This window comes from Erpetoichthys calabaricus, chromosome 6, assembly GCF_900747795.2.
Source record: "Erpetoichthys calabaricus chromosome 6, fErpCal1.3, whole genome shotgun sequence".
NCBI lineage: Eukaryota > Metazoa > Chordata > Cladistia > Polypteriformes > Polypteridae > Erpetoichthys > Erpetoichthys calabaricus.
The window spans coordinates 11249034-11264893 of record NC_041399.2 but is presented as its reverse complement, the minus strand read 5'-3'; the positions used below and the strand labels follow the sequence as shown (position 1 = coordinate 11264893).

General features: G+C 39.8%; 1 protein-coding gene across 1 annotated transcript in view; it reads right to left on the bottom strand.

Moving 5' to 3' along the window:
* impa1 (inositol monophosphatase 1) overlaps positions 1-15860 on the bottom strand; it is a 48702-nt gene that overhangs the window by 12701 nt on the left and 20141 nt on the right. The window contains exons 6-8 of the mRNA XM_028803395.2: positions 14406-14514; positions 7984-8092; positions 722-873 (exon numbers count right to left, since the gene is read on the bottom strand). Coding sequence (XP_028659228.1) covers positions 722-873; positions 7984-8092; positions 14406-14514 — 370 coding nt within the window. The remainder of the gene's footprint in view (positions 1-721; positions 874-7983; positions 8093-14405; positions 14515-15860) is intronic.

The following is a 15860-nucleotide window of genomic DNA, read 5'->3' as shown; positions in this document are numbered from 1 at the left end:
TGGAATACGTTTAAGAGTAGGTGTGCGTGACCCAAATCAGGTAGTTACATCTCCTTTTGCATTACCCGATATGGCTCTGTGATGTCACACCAGCCTCACAAAGCATCATGGGCTTAAAGTGTTTGCCTAAGCCGGCCCTATGATAAATTTCCAGGAAGAAATTTGTTGAATGAGGTCACCAGCGAACCCAGGAAATGCTCTGCAGAAAACACTGGTCACCACCAGAGAGGCCTCTAAGTGCCTCCACCAGTGCGGACTGCAGCACAGCTCTACCCTAACACATACCGTACAGGGCCAGTGTAGGCTGTGGAGGGGACTTCCATGACATACCCCCAAACACCTACCTGTTTACTTCAGCACCCCTAGTGTCTAATTCTCAAAAGTGTGCAGTCCTCCTAAAGTACCACAGCCGCGTCCTGTAAGACCACGTCTCTAGCGATCCTAGACTGGCCTAACATTAAACAAATGAACCCTGGGAGGTTAAAAGCATGAAGTCCAAGCATTCATTACACAGCAGGATAGGAGACACTGACGCAACAGAAAGTACACCTGCACATTATGCAACCAAAACTGATTCACAGATAAATGAGATATGAAGAAAATGGAATAAAGTGGGGGAGTCTGTAAATGGTGATTATAAGGTCAAACAGAGTGAATAACAGAGAAACCCCACAAACTCTAACCAGAAAATGTCTTCTTGAAGTGCACTATTTTGACTTACCGTTTACATCCAGAACAATTCCACCTGCTTCTTGAACAATCACTGCTCCTGCTGCAATGTCCCAGCAATGGATTCCAATCTCATAATAGGCCTCGACTGCCCCTGTGGCCACAAGGCACGTGTTAACCGCTGCAGAGCCAACTGCTCGAAGTCTGAAGAATAAATAAGTCAGATGTTACGGGGGGACCACAGAATAGTTTAAAGTCGTAGTAGTGAAGTCAACCTACAGTTAAACTGAACAGCACATCTCTGGTAAACCTATCAAGGTAATAATAATAATAATTCTTTGCATTTATGTAGTGCTTTTCTCACTACTCAAAGCGCTCAGCAATTGCAGGTTAAGGGCCCAACAGAGCAGAGTCCCTATTGGCATTTACGGGATTCGAACTGGCAACCTTCTGATTGCCAGCGCAGATCCCTAGCCTCCGCCTGCGGTGGCCTCGTCGTTGCTGGGGTTGAATTCAGCTGCTCGGGCCTTGAAACAGAAAAGGCCGGTTTTGGAAACAGGCAATTTTTTTGGTTGACATGCTCTCAGACTTTATTGAGGTCTGCTTTAACTGACATTGTGATGTGCTGGATCCTTGGAAGACCTGAAAACTTGAATCTTTAACCTTTAAGGATTGCTGGCGCATGTGTTTGGGGAAAATAAGCATGTGTATGATAAATGGGAACTGCATGAATGTTATCTCTTCATTAACTCCAATATTTACTCCATTTTACCAATACCAATACTGATGCTCTGTGCAAGAAAGGACAGAGCCGACTATACTTCCTTAGAAAGCTGGCGTCCTTCAACATCTGCAATAAGATGCTGCAGATATTCTACCAGACGGTTGTGGTGAGTGCCCTCTTCTACGCGGTGTTGTGCTGGGGATGCAGCATAAAGAAGAGGAACGCCTCACGCCTGGACAAACTGGTGAGGAAGGCAGGCTCTATTGTAGGCACGGAGCCGGACAGTTTGACATCCATGGCGGAGCGACGGGCGCTGAGCAGACTCCTGTCAATCATGGAGAATCCACTGCATCCACTGAACAGGATCATCTCCAGACAGAGGAGCAGCTTCACCGACAGACTGCTGTCACTGTCCTGCTCCACTGACAGACTGAGGAGATCGTTTCTCCACCACACTATGCGACTCTTCAATTCCACCGGGGGGTAAACGTTAACATTTAACATTATACAAAGTTATTGTCTGTCTGTGTACCTGCATTGTTATCAATCTTTAATTTAATATTGTTTATTGTATCAGTATGCTGCTGCTGGAGAATGTGAATTTCTCATTGGGATTAATAAAGTATCTATCTATCTATCTATCTATCTATCTCCTCAATATTTAATACATATAAAAAAAAAATAATACTATATTGTGTAGAGACACATTATAAGTCACAAGTCAGTGATTTGCATTGCCTAATCTAACAGTTACTTTTCTATATTTCAGGTTTTATTTTTAATAAATTTGCAAAACGATTCCTGACATTCGGTTTCCTCCTTGACATTGAGGTACTGAGTGTTGTTTCAGGAGGGGAATAATGAATTCAAACAATTTTAGCACAAGGTTGGAACCACAAGTGTATAAAAAGTGAAGAGTTCTGCATACCTTCTGAAAGCATGTTTATTGTACAACAGTATAAGTCTCATATGAAACAGGGCCAGTAATTCCATTTTCCGCCAGGGGCACATGCCCCGGACACCAGGGGGCGCTGTTTATGTAACTGATGCGACGCACACTCCAGACCTTCATGTATGTATGCGCTATTGCCATTGAGGGGAGCCATTTTGGTAATCCAAGGACCATGCGCTTCGAACACCAAGTGGAGAAACAATCGCCCCAACCAGGACTACATATGGGCTTTGACTGGTAATGGGGATGCACATTTGGATGACATTCCATGATTGAGAGTCAACCCCTTTGATAAATTAATAACCATAAATTGCTAAAGAGAGACACGTTTAATAACACAGAACATAAAGCAAGGTTAGTTTCCTAGAAAATGTTTTACATGTTCATTATTCTCGCTTTCTGTTGTTTTTGGTTAACATTAAAATGTGTCCTGTGGTGGGTTGGCACCCTGCCCAAGATTGGTTCCTGCTTTGACCCCCGTGACCCTGTGTTTGGATTCAGCGTGTTGGAAAATGGATGGATGGATTAAAAAAAGTCAAAAACTTTCTCTTTGCATTGCTGAAAAATGTGTGTGTGTGTGTGGGGGGGGGTCATCAAGAACTTTTCCACTTGAACCCAAGATATAACTGAAATGTTCACTTGTTGAACTAAACCACACTACTCCGCTGCGCTACTTTCTGCCTCAGGTGAGATCGAAGCAGTGCTGCCTTTTCTGGGCGACATACAGCTTCTACTTTCCATATTAAAACCTTAACTTGCATCTTTGGATGCAGCAATGAATGGTGGTGTCTAGAGGGGACTGGGTGGTCTCGTAGCCTGGAACCCCTACAGATTTTATTTTTGTTCTCCAGCTTTCTAGAGTTTTTTTTTGTTTTTTCTGTCCACCCTGGCCACTCCTTTTCCATGTTAACTAATGTTGTCTTATTTTAATTTCTTATTTTGTCTTTTATTTTTCTTTTCTTCATTATGTAAAGCACTTTGAGCTACTTTCTGTATGAAAATGTGCTTTATAAATAAATGTTGTAGAGTTGGGCGGTAAATTGATTTTATGGATTCATTTTAATTTTTTTGTTTTGGACGATGTGCAAAATGAAAATTGTGATTCACTATAAACTAGCTAAATTACACACAAACTGCGAAGTTTACACAATAATCTTTATAGCCTATGCGTTAAGTTTTTATTTTAAGTCAGGGCCTGTGTAAATTCTCTGCAGGGCTGGTGCCCCACCCAAGGACAGTTCTTGCCTTGTGTTTGTCGTTCCGGGATTCGTTTCGCCACCCGCAACTTGATAGGAAAAAAGATGTATAGATGGGCTCTGTAAATTACAGCATACCCCCCACCCCCCCCCAACACACAATAGCAAGATGGCAGCTCATACATCGAGTGAAGAGCTTGTCTCCAAAACTGGCAACATCTCCACCGTCTTTTGAACATTGTTAGGTTATGCAAAGTCCATCACAGAACAATCCACTGTCCGCTGTAAAGTTCATCTGAAACCTGTGGCCACTAAAGGTAGCAGCACAAATAACTTATTTCAGCACCTCAGACAGAACCACAAAGCCACGTGGCAGGAGTGTGTAGCTCCGTGTGTCAAACAAGCTGGCGGCATCTGTCAAAAGCCTACTAAATAAAAAGCAGGTAACAACAGCAGCAACCTCTTCATGTTGCATTCCATATGATAGGAACAGACCCCACTGGAAAGAAATTACAAATGCAGCGACATTTTATATTTATTTGGTGCCCATATATACAGTGGAAACAAAAAGGGCTCATTCAGATGACAAATAAAATCTCTCTCTATCCCTGCTACAAGTACCCCATCAGAGAAGGTCTTCATTGTGGGGGGCCAGCATTGTAACATGGCATAGGGCTTGCCTTAAGCAAAAGGCAGTAGCCAGGCTTGTGTTCTTGCAACCACTACTAAGGACATGAAAAGCACCTCCTGTTTTATTATTTGTTTGCAAATTGCAAATATGTGTTGTTTGAAAAGAAGACCAGGTATACAAGACATTTTATTTACTTACAGTAAACCCTCGTTTATCACGGTTAATCCGTTCCAGACTGTACTGCGATAAATGAATTTCCGCGTAGTAGGATTCTTTATTTATAAATCGAATATTTTCACAGTTAGAGTATAGAAAACCTGTTTACGACCTTCTAAATACATTTAACATTATTAGAGCCCTCTAGACATGAAATAACACCCTGTAGTCAAAAGTTTAAACTGTGCTCCATGACAAGACAGAAATGACAGTTCCATCTCACAAGTAAAAGAATGCAAACATATCTTCAAGTTCAAAGGAGTGCGCGTCAGGAGCAGAGAATGTCAGAGAGAGAGAAAAGCAAACAATCAAAAATCAATAGGGAGAAATGTAAAGGTAGTCTTTCAGCATTTTTTAGAGGAGCATCCTTATCCTCCAGGCCAGTGTGCGAACAGCCCCTCTGCTCACTCCCCCTCCGTCAGGCGCAGAGAATGTCAGAGAGAGTGAGAGAGACAGAGAAAACCAAACAATCAAAAATCAATACGTGCCATTTGAGCTTTTAAGTATGCGAAGCACTGTGCAGGAAGCATGACAAAGTAGCTGCAAGGAAGGGAGCAATGTGAAGATAATCTTTCAGCATTTTTAGACGAGTGTCCGTATCGTCTAGGGGTGCAAACAGCCCCCCTGCTCACACCCCCTCCGTCAGGAGCAGAGAATGGCAGAGAGAGTGAGAGAGACAGAGAAAACCAAACAATCAAAAATCAATACGTGCTGTTCGGTCTTTCATGTATGCGAAGCACCGTGTGGGAAGCATATCGTATATCATTGAGGAGTTTTATTTAATACGTAATACGCGCTCTGGTTGGGTAGCTTCTCAACCATCTGCCAATAGCGTCCCTTGTATGAAATCAACTGGGCAAACCAACTGAGGAAGCATGTACCAGAAATTAAAAGACCCATTGTTCACAGAAATCCGCAAACCAGCAAAAAATCTGTGATATATATTTAAATATGCTTACATTTAAAAACCGCGATGGACTGAAGCTGCGAAAGTCGAAGCATGATATAGCAAGGGATTACTGTATTCCTTTTATTGGCTCACTAAAAAGATTACAATATGCAAGCTTTCGAGGCAACTCAGGACCCTTCTTCTGGCGACATGTAAGCAAGATTTAAGCAAGATGATTACATCTTTGCCTGAAGAAGGGGTCTGCGTTGCCTCAAGAGCTTGCATATTGTAATCTTTTAAGTTAGCCAATAAAAGGGGTCATTTTGCTTGGCTTTTCTCTACATTCATAATGGCTCACGGTACAACACCCTAGTACTACATTTATTTATTCCCAAATTTGTTTACTTGGATTTGCACTTCATTGTTCCTTAATGAGAGATTAATTGTTTGCAAACTATTAAGAATCGCAAGTAGCCACTAAAAAGCACCCAGAAACAATTCCAGTTCTAAAGACAACTTCAAAAAATGTGTGTGCTGTTCTTCAGTGTGTTTATTGTTAAAATAAAAGGTATCTGAATAATGTATTTGCTTTTTATGAAGAAGAAAGAAAAAGAAACTCAAAATTGGACTCAATCATAAATCGTATGTAGGTTGATAAAAATCATAAATGTTCTATTTAGGCCATATTGCCCAGCCCTAGTAGTGACCAAAAACATTTACCAAAGTATTCCAGGAACCCATGTGAGTTGGACGGTTGGGAGACAAAGTCAGAGAGGCGAGATTGCGTTGGTTTGGATGAGGGGTATAATGAGAGAAGGGTGCTAAGGATAGAGCTGCCAGGCAAGAGGAGAAGAGGAAGGCCTAAGAGAAGATTTATGGATGTGGTGAGAAAGGACATGCAGGTGATGGGTGTGACAGAGCAAGATGAATTATTGTATTAACCCCCTTCTTTTTTGACACCCACTGCACGCCCAACCTACCTGGAAAGGGGTCTCTTTTTGAACTGCCTTTCCTAAGGTTTCTTCCATTTTTTACCTACAAGGGTCTTTTTGGGGAGTTTTTCCTTGTCTTCTTAGAGAGTCAAGAGGCAGGGCCTGTCACACAATCCTTGTGTAATTTTGGGCTATACAAAAATAAATTGTATTATATTGTATGACGAGGACAGGAAGAGATGGAAGAAGATGATTGGCTGTGGCAACCCCGAACAGGAGCAGCCGAAAGAAGATGATGATGATTCCAGGAGCCCGTCTCAAGATGTCCATTACAGATGTATGACAGTTTTTAAGATGGTGACGTCCAAGGGATCGGAGATCAAGTTCATTTAGAAGTAGTTTTCAACTTGGCTCTTTACGCACCGAGATTTGATCTAATTCCTTGAATCTTAATAATATCGTGCACTGTAGAGGGTGAAATGGCCAAAACTCTGCTAATTTGTTGTTCTTAAAGTGCCGAGTTATTCACTGATGTATTGGGTTTTTTCTTTTTACTTTACAAACTGGTGAGCCCAGTCCTATCCTTGCTCCTGAAGCCATTAGAGACTCCTTATGAGCTACAACACAAACTGTCCCACCTGTTTTGCACCACCTTGTTATTCTAAGTTGTCACATTATTATTAGTCCTAAACTGCTCTGTCCGTATTTTTTTTTTTTTTTTTTAAACGTGTTGCAGACATTGATTTCAGAGTTAACAGAGATCTTCAAAAGAAAAAAAAAACAAATGTAGCTGATTAGGTAAAACATGAAATAACTTTTCTTTATACGTTGCCCTGTGTTGGCTGGGATTGGCACCAGCAGACCCCCCCATGACCCTGTGTTAGGATATAGCGGGTTGGATATGGATGAATGGATGGACAAGTAAATTTAAAAATGTGTTTTTTTATTAGCATTTTCCACACTGCCCCAACTTTTTTTGGAGCTGGGGATGTACTATAATTTTTAACACTATAAATTCACCAATGTTGTGGGTTTCTCTTCAGGTGTTATATTATCGTCCCACCCAAGTTTACCTCAGCACATTTTCTTATAAAAAAAATCTTCAGAGATGTCTACATAAAATACTTTCCTATACTTGTGACAGACCGAGTCATACATGACCCTGAACCTCTCCTGCTTACCAATGTGTTTCCCTCACTCAAAGTGTAAGTCTATGTGTGACGTGACTACCAAACTCATTTTTTATATATCAATATCAATTTGTTATTGCAGTCCTAGTATGATCAATATAATAATCAAGTTTAAATTCTGAATCTACAAAAAACGGATTAGCCTTTAACATTCTTAGGGAGTATCAAAGGCAATGCAAAAAAGACCACTCATTAGCCAAAATATATTCATACAATTCTCATCACCTTATTACATTGTATTGCATTTTGCTAAACTCACGCCAGTCAGATTTTCAGATATATATATATATATATATATATATATATTTTTTTTTTATCTTTATTTCACCTTATACAATTTCTTGTATTAGGAATTTGTTAATTTTCACATACCCCTTGGGGTCAGAGCGCAGGGTCAGCCATTGTACCGCACCCCTGGAGCAATTACAGGTAAAGGGTCTTGCTCAAAGGTCCAGCAGAGTAGGATCTCTTTTGACAGTGACGGGGATTTGAACCGGCAACCTTCTGGATACCAGCACAGATCCTTAGCCTCAGAGCCATTTTATCAGACGTTTAACAGGTTTCCTCTGAACCAAACTACTTACCCATGAACTGGAATGCTCAGCAGCCGGTCCATATTGGACAGTATTGTTTTCATTACTTCTGGAGTTCGACTAGAACCCAATTCAGTGAGTATAAGGGATTTAGTTATATCTAGAAAAACAAACAAATATAACCAGAGATTAGGCTAACATAGAAAAATGGCGTCCAAAATGAGTAACTTGTTCAACATTTGATAGATTTATAATAATGTCAAGATATCCCTTTGAGTCCAGAACCATACTATGAAAACTCAAGAATGAACCGTTAGCAATACTGTTTATTTTACATCATCAAGAGAATAATAATCAAGAATTAATAGGTTAGACAATAAGGGCATAAGTTTTAGAGCAGAACTGAAGAAATCATACTTATTAAAAAACAGTCCCTCATGGTTTAACTTAATAAGGAAGGAAAACAAGTCTTATCATTAAAAAAATAATAATGTCATCCATGCATTGAGTTGCATTGTCTTTAACTTGTAGTGTCATGCGTCTGAGTGAGGAGCTTAGTAATAACAACGTGAATTTGCCTGCAGGATTAAAGTGTTTATTTATTTCCTCTTGAACTGTTCATCTGGACATGGCACCTAACCAAGATACATCTGATAAATCCTAGGTGACGCAGCACAAGTAATGCAATGAATCTGAAATAATTCTGCAGCCTGGGATGAAGACATTCACTGAGATATGGAGGTACAAGTTAGTTTATTTGCATCAAAGCTTTTTTTGTTATTGGCGTTTCTATTCTTTTTTGAGCCTTGATGTTATTGTTTGCAGAGTTAAGAGTGGAGTTCTGGATCCCTATAAATAAACTGTAATCAAAAATGTTGGTTAGGTGAATCCATTGAAATTACCTGGGTCTATTACAAGATTAATCTTTAACTTTTACACACAATTATAAAGAGAATTAGCGTACCGTTACTTGAAAATCTTCAAGAAACCAGAGACACAAGATGGTTAAAGTAGTGCTGGGAAGTATGACCAAAATTCTACATCACGGTATTTTTCAAAATTACAGTAATCCCTCTCTATATCGCGCTTCGACTTTCGCAGCTTCACTCTATTGCGGATTTTATATGTAAGCATATCTAAATATATAACGCAGATTTTTCGCTGCTTCGCGGGTTTCTGTGGACAATAGGTCTTTTAATTTCTGGTACATGCTTCCTCAGTTGGTTTGCCCAGTTGATTTCAAACAAGGGACGCTATTGGGGGATGGCTGAGAAGCTACCCAATCAGAGCACGCAGTTAAGTTCCTGTGTGCTGACTGGCTCAGCGACGCTGAATTCGATTCCGCTGCGTTAACCAGGAAGTCTCGTCTCGCTCATTCAGCATCAACATGTTTCGCTGTGTAAAGAGTTGACTTTTGTGCTCTTTTTTGTTTATCTTTGTGCATAGTCAAGTCCTTTGTTATGGCTACAAAACGATCTGCTCCTGCTACTGCTTCAGGGGCCGTACCCAAGCGCAAATGGAAGATGCTAACGATTGCCGAAAAAAAGTTTTGGATATGTTGAAGGCAGGGAACGGCTACACCGCTGCAGGACGCCATTACGGCATCAATTGAGTCCACAATTCTTTTTATCTAAAAAGGAGGAAAAGCATACAAGATCTACGGCCGCAGTCTTCTTTAACCAGGGTGCAAAACGACTCGTAAGTGGATGTAATAAGGCAGTAGTCTGGATGGAATCTGCTTTAGGGATTTGGATTGAAGACTGCCGGAAGAAGAAGAACAAGAGGCTCCTTTAGAAGAGCTGTAACGCTCTCATTTGTTGTGCAGTAAAATTAAACTCATCGTTATCGGACAAGTCGTCGTGTCATTGTTGGTGAGTAACCATAATTAATTATCTACATACAGTACTTATTACATGTACATAGTTTAGTGTCACTGTACACACATTTTACTGTATACAATTTTTCTTGCATTGTACGTATTTATTGCTGGTGGCCTGTCTGTCGTAATGGCTGTAACATATGTGATATCGGAGACGCTCGATATCTCTAAAATAATATTTACGTTTTACTGTATGTAAACAGTGTGTTTACATACGTACATAATTTCAACGAATCTTACCTAATATCTAAGAGAATCCAAAGGGTTTATGCTGTATAATTGTGCAGGAAATGTTTATAATAGTGTGGGAGAGTTCATAAGGGCTTAAAATATATAAAAACTAGCAAAATACCCGCGCTTCGCAGCGGAGAAGTAGTGTGTTAAAGAGGTTATGAAAAAGTAAAGGAAACATTTTAAAAATAACGTAACATGATTGTCAATGTAATTGTGTTGTCATTGTTATGAGTGTTGCTGTCATATATATATACATATACACATATATTTACACATATACACACATATACAGATATATTATATATACATATACACATATATTTTTTATATATATATATATATATACACATACATACATACATACATACATACATGCATACATATACACACATAGATGCACTTACAATAACATAGAAATCAATATAAACAACATTAACATCATTATCATATGAGAATATGAAGTAATATATAAGAAGCACATTTCATATAAATATAAATTATTAAACAGTAAAATCTTCTTCTATAATTTGCTACCGTGGCTTTTCGTTGGTCTGTCCAGGATTTAAAATCACCTGTAGCTTGGAAACCGTTTCACCTATTGACTTGAAATGTGGTACACATACAATACGTCACGTCTGCTATCCGCTTTATGGGTGATGATTGTATTACTCTTTTTATGTTTATTTTATTTTAGAATCAACTCCTATCTGCGCACACCAGGGCGGCCGTGGGCAGATGCGTATGGTGTATTCACTCCATGTTATCGTGCATTGCGCTGTCACTGGTATTTTGATAAAAGAATTTGAACAATATATAAGAAGCGTATAAATTATTAAACAGTAAAACATTAACATTTAAGAAGTAAAGTTACATTGAGTACTACTGCAGTGCCTTCGGGTATACCTAATTTTTTGTTTGCCCATTACATGCTTAAATGTATACATTTTTTGGTGTACCTACCCGAGAACACGCGACATATAACCGACCGTGGGAGAAGCATGGATTTTAAACACGCGTTGAGTTCATCTGCTGGTCTACCTCGTGGAATAACTGGTAATGTTTGACTAAAATCTACAGCGAGTAAAACGACATTACCTCGTTTTTTTTTTTTTACGATCTCTGAGATCTTGCTTTTTTCGGTTCAAGGCTTCATAAGCTCTTTTATGTTCCATGGTGTACTTAATAAATACTAATTATCCCAAACCATCATCTTTGAATGTTGCAAGACTTTCGCCTTGTATGTAGATCGGGGTAATTACATTCATTGCATTCCTAGTCTGAATCACAATCTGATTGTATGGGTGGTTACCTGGCACTGTAGGGTTGCCACCCGTCTTTTAAAATACGGAATCGTGTCGCGTTTGAGAATGAAATTGCGCGTCCCGTTTTGAATCAATACTTGACGGGATTTATCCCGTATTTTTTTTTATCATTTTTTTTTTTAAAGCAGCGTCTCATGCAAATCATCCCACACGCATTTTATGAAGATGCCTCCTTTCCTACTTTTGATTGGGTAATACTTGATGTCATCGTTAGTTTGATTGGTGTTTTTAACTGTCCAGTGAGGAGGGCGTGTCTTTTAAGTACAGTCTGCAAAGTGTTGGCACTGAGATGTGGCGTCAGCGCCATAGTTGAAGCCCCTAACGTTGCGGTCAGCAAGTCGGCTAACATCCGCCATGTGCCGTCTTTCAGTTGCGAGAAGCAGATCATAGAATGGTTGAAACTGTTGCCCCTAACGTTGCGCCACGGCGTGTGGTTCGTTTATACCTCGTGTGTTCTCATTAAACTTTTATCTCGCGAATATGTTATTGCAATCCGCAGCGGGAGCGTTTCTATAAACTTAATTTAAACTTACGTTTTACACCGTGCTTTGTTTCCCTTATGAACATGCTTGTATGCTTAACTCGCTCCGTTCTCAATTGTTTAATTAATTTTTTGCTCTTAGCTGTTCGCGGCTTTTCCTCCATTTCCCCCTACTTCGTTCTTTTATCTCGCGAATATGTTATTGCAAACCTTAACGGGAGCGTTTCAATAAACTGATTGAAAATAGTTTTGCATTTACCTTTTTAGTAAAAGGCGAGCTTTTAAGTCTGAGAAATCACCCCGTAAATGCACACGTTTAATTGCACATGTGTTAATATGTATGGTTTACACAGTATTAAAAGACAGTGAACAACGTCAGTTACCTTTGTTCCCGCGTTTGATAAAAGGTGAGCTTTTAAGCCTGAGAAATCACCCCGTAAATGCACACGTTTAATTGCACATGTGTTAATATGTATGCTTACACAGTATTAAAAGACAGTCAAAAATTAACGTCATTTACCTTCGTTCCCGCGTGTGACTCGTGCTGTAAATCTCTTCCTTGTTTTTAGTTCACGTGATTAGGTAGGAGGCGTGATGACGCGATACGTGACTCCGCCTCCTCCATTACAGTGTATGGACAAAAAATATGTTCCAGTTATGACCATTACGCTTTGAATTTCGAAATGAAACCTGCCTAACTTTTGTAAGTAAGCTGTAAGGAATGAGCCTGCCAAATTTCAGCCTTCCACCTACACGGGAAGTTGGAGAATTAGTGATGAGTGAGTCAGTGAGTCAGTCAGTCAGTCAGTGAGGGCTTTGCCTTTTATTATTATAGATAACTATATGACCATATGGTTTTTACTTCGTGGATTTTCACTTTTCGTGGGGGGTTCTGGAACGCAACCCCCGCGATCGAGGAGGGATTACTGTATACCGGTTTCACGGTATTCAATTTTTTTCCCCATGAATGAGTGGATGTTTACCACATTTTCCACTGCAATTACTGCAGTAGTCTGGCTAAGAATAACCTGTTCCACTGTCATGAGAATTGTAAAATTGCACAAAAAAACATTTTACTGTGCACACAAGTATTAATCCAGGCTTGCGTGGCCCCATAAAGTGATAGTTTTCAAGGGGGTGGCACTAATGAAGAGAAGCAATCACATTGCATGACAGTTGTAGTCAAAATATAGAACTTTTTTTTTATTGAACACATTTTGCAAACAACTTAAACTATAATTTGGACAACATATTTTCAACCATCCAAACAGGCATTTAGACTTAGTAAAATATCCAGGGGTGCTTGTCAAAAGTTGCATTGCACCGAACATGTCTTAGAAAAGGAATAAATAGTAAATATTTGCCGTAAACCAACTACACTTTCTGTTAATATTAACAATATCTGTCCACTGAACCGTTAGCTACATGGATTATAATGGCGTTGGTTATCTTGATCCACCGCTTGCTGGTTTTGTCGTAGGCTGTACCTCTAGCAAACGTGTCTACAAGTGACGTCTGACTCGAGTGTCCTCTCGCTTTTTCAGTTTTACCTGAGGACGTGCAGGTTGCCAATCTTAGTTCCATACATTCATGGTACTCCAAAGCATGTTTGCGGCTAAGGTGGTGCAGCAAATTGCTTGTGTTGACAACTTTAGCTCGACAGCATTTGCAGTAAATAATTGTTTAGTCCATATCCGACCATTTTAAAACCAAAGTATCGCCAGACAACAGACATGGCTCCTTTTTTCGGCAAAAGTTCTTCTGTGTCATCATGTTCAACTTTATCGTCTGACACAGCTTCAGTTTCAGAATGTTGTCTGTCCATTTTCACCACTCAATACCTCCACTAATGCATGTACTCCTTTGCATGCGTGTTTAGCGGTGCAGCAGTGAAAAAGGTTCCCCCTCAAACAGTTTCCCACTATGTCACGTTCCGAACGTTATTTATTTAAACCAGTGTTGCGGTATAAGAAAAATCCATATCGTAACAAAAATAAAAACGGTTTTCGGTATGAACCGGTATACCTCCCAGCACTAGGTTAAAGGTAGTTTTTACATCACAAAGTACTCTTTCACACAAATAATCAATAAATACATTAGAATAAGTTACCAAGCAGGGTAACAAACTAAAACTTTGACTTTCAAATCTCAAACTACTGTAGATGGTTTACTGAAAGAGTTCTGTGAAGAGACAGTTAGGTTGAGCTGAATAACCTACATGTGGTGGGCTGGCACCCTGCCCAGGGTTTGTTTCCTGCCTTGCGCCCTGTGTTGGCTGGGATTGGCTCCAGCAGACCCCCGTGGCCCTGTGGTTGGGATATAGCGGGTTGGATAATGGATAGATGGATGAATAACCTACTTTTGTCAAATCTTCTCTTAGGTTCTTTTTTGCTACAACTTGAATGAAGATTAACTTCAATAGATTCACATAGTCCAGATAGAAGACTGCCCTGCTCATGGGACTTCATATACATAATACTGATACTTATATACATATATAGAGTTTAAAATAAAAATGAATAAAAGGAGTTAACAGAAGTCTCCAGTTGTAGTTTACCTTGCTGTTCCGACACCTTCAAGGGTTGCCCATTACAAAAGGCTCCTTTCCCCTTCCTCCCAGTGTACATCTTATCTTCAACACAACTATAAACAATGCCAAATTCCAACTGGAAAATAAAAGCAAAGAATGTTAAGAATTTCACAGAAAAAGAAAGATGGGCTTCTAGAATATTTTAGATCAGAGATGAGATTTTCCTCTGATCAGTTTGTAAATTTTGGCTCGGTAAATATGTTGCCAATCGGCAAGTAAGATTTTCATTCTTGGTAGCTGGTACACCACTTTGTCTTTGATAAATGTTGAAAATGTTTGTAGTTTATATGAATCTTTGTAGTATCTTTTTACCTTGCAATGGAAAAAATGTATTTAGGGTGGCACGGTGGCACAGTGGTAGCACTGCTGCCTCGCAGTAAGGAGACCTGGGTTTGCTTCCCGGGTCCTCCCTGCGTGGAGTTTGCATGTTCTCCCAGTGTCTGCGTGGGTTTCCTCCCACAGTCCAAAGACATGCAGGTTAGGTGCATTGGCGATCCTAAATCGTCCCTAATGTGTGTGTTTGTGTGCCCTGTGGTGGGCTGGCACCCTGCCTGGGGTTTGTTCCTGCCTTGCGCCCTGTGTTGGCTGGGATTGGATCCAGAAGACCCCCCATGACCCTGTAGGTAGGATATAGCGGGTTGGATAACGGATGGAACTTTTATTTACTCTGCCCATTGAAGTAGTTTGTGCTTGGCGTAAATTCACTAATGAGCAGAATTCATTTTTTCTTATCTTTGGAGTAGACTTTCTTTCCTCTTCTACTCTCCATCAGTACCTCTGTTGAATGTAGAGTACATCTTGGTGCCTTGAACGGTTATGTTTTCTCAGGAGTGATGAAATTGACTTATAATCAAGAGTTAAGATGTTGAATGTCTGAGCCGAAGTACAAAGATGATGAAAAGGAACTCTGCACAAGTGTTATGAAGTTCTGTTATCACTGTTGCATCATGCTCTAGTGACACGGGACCAACACGCAGCCACTTACTGTTACCAATCATTTTTATGGAGACTGCACATTTTCTCCACATCTAACTGGACATTCACTTTTTGCACATTTTATTGTATTGTAGATTTAATTTTAAATGTGTTAAATCCCCATTTTTGCCTATCTATCTACACTCAATAACCCATAATGACAAAGTGGAATCATGTTTTCAGAAAGGTTTGCAAACTTCTTAAAAATCAAAAACTGAAACCTCATTTTACATACAGTAACAATTCAGATTCAGATCCACTGCTGTGGCACTCCAAATTGTGCTCAGGTGTCTCCGGTTTGCTTTATTTCTCACTGAGATGTGTGAACTTGATTGGAGTGCACCTGTAACAAACCGATTGGCATCTAAAGAGCTGAACTGAATGAACATCATTTAGAAAGCCACAATGTCACCCGAGTATACAAGGTCCAACAATTCAAACTGCAAG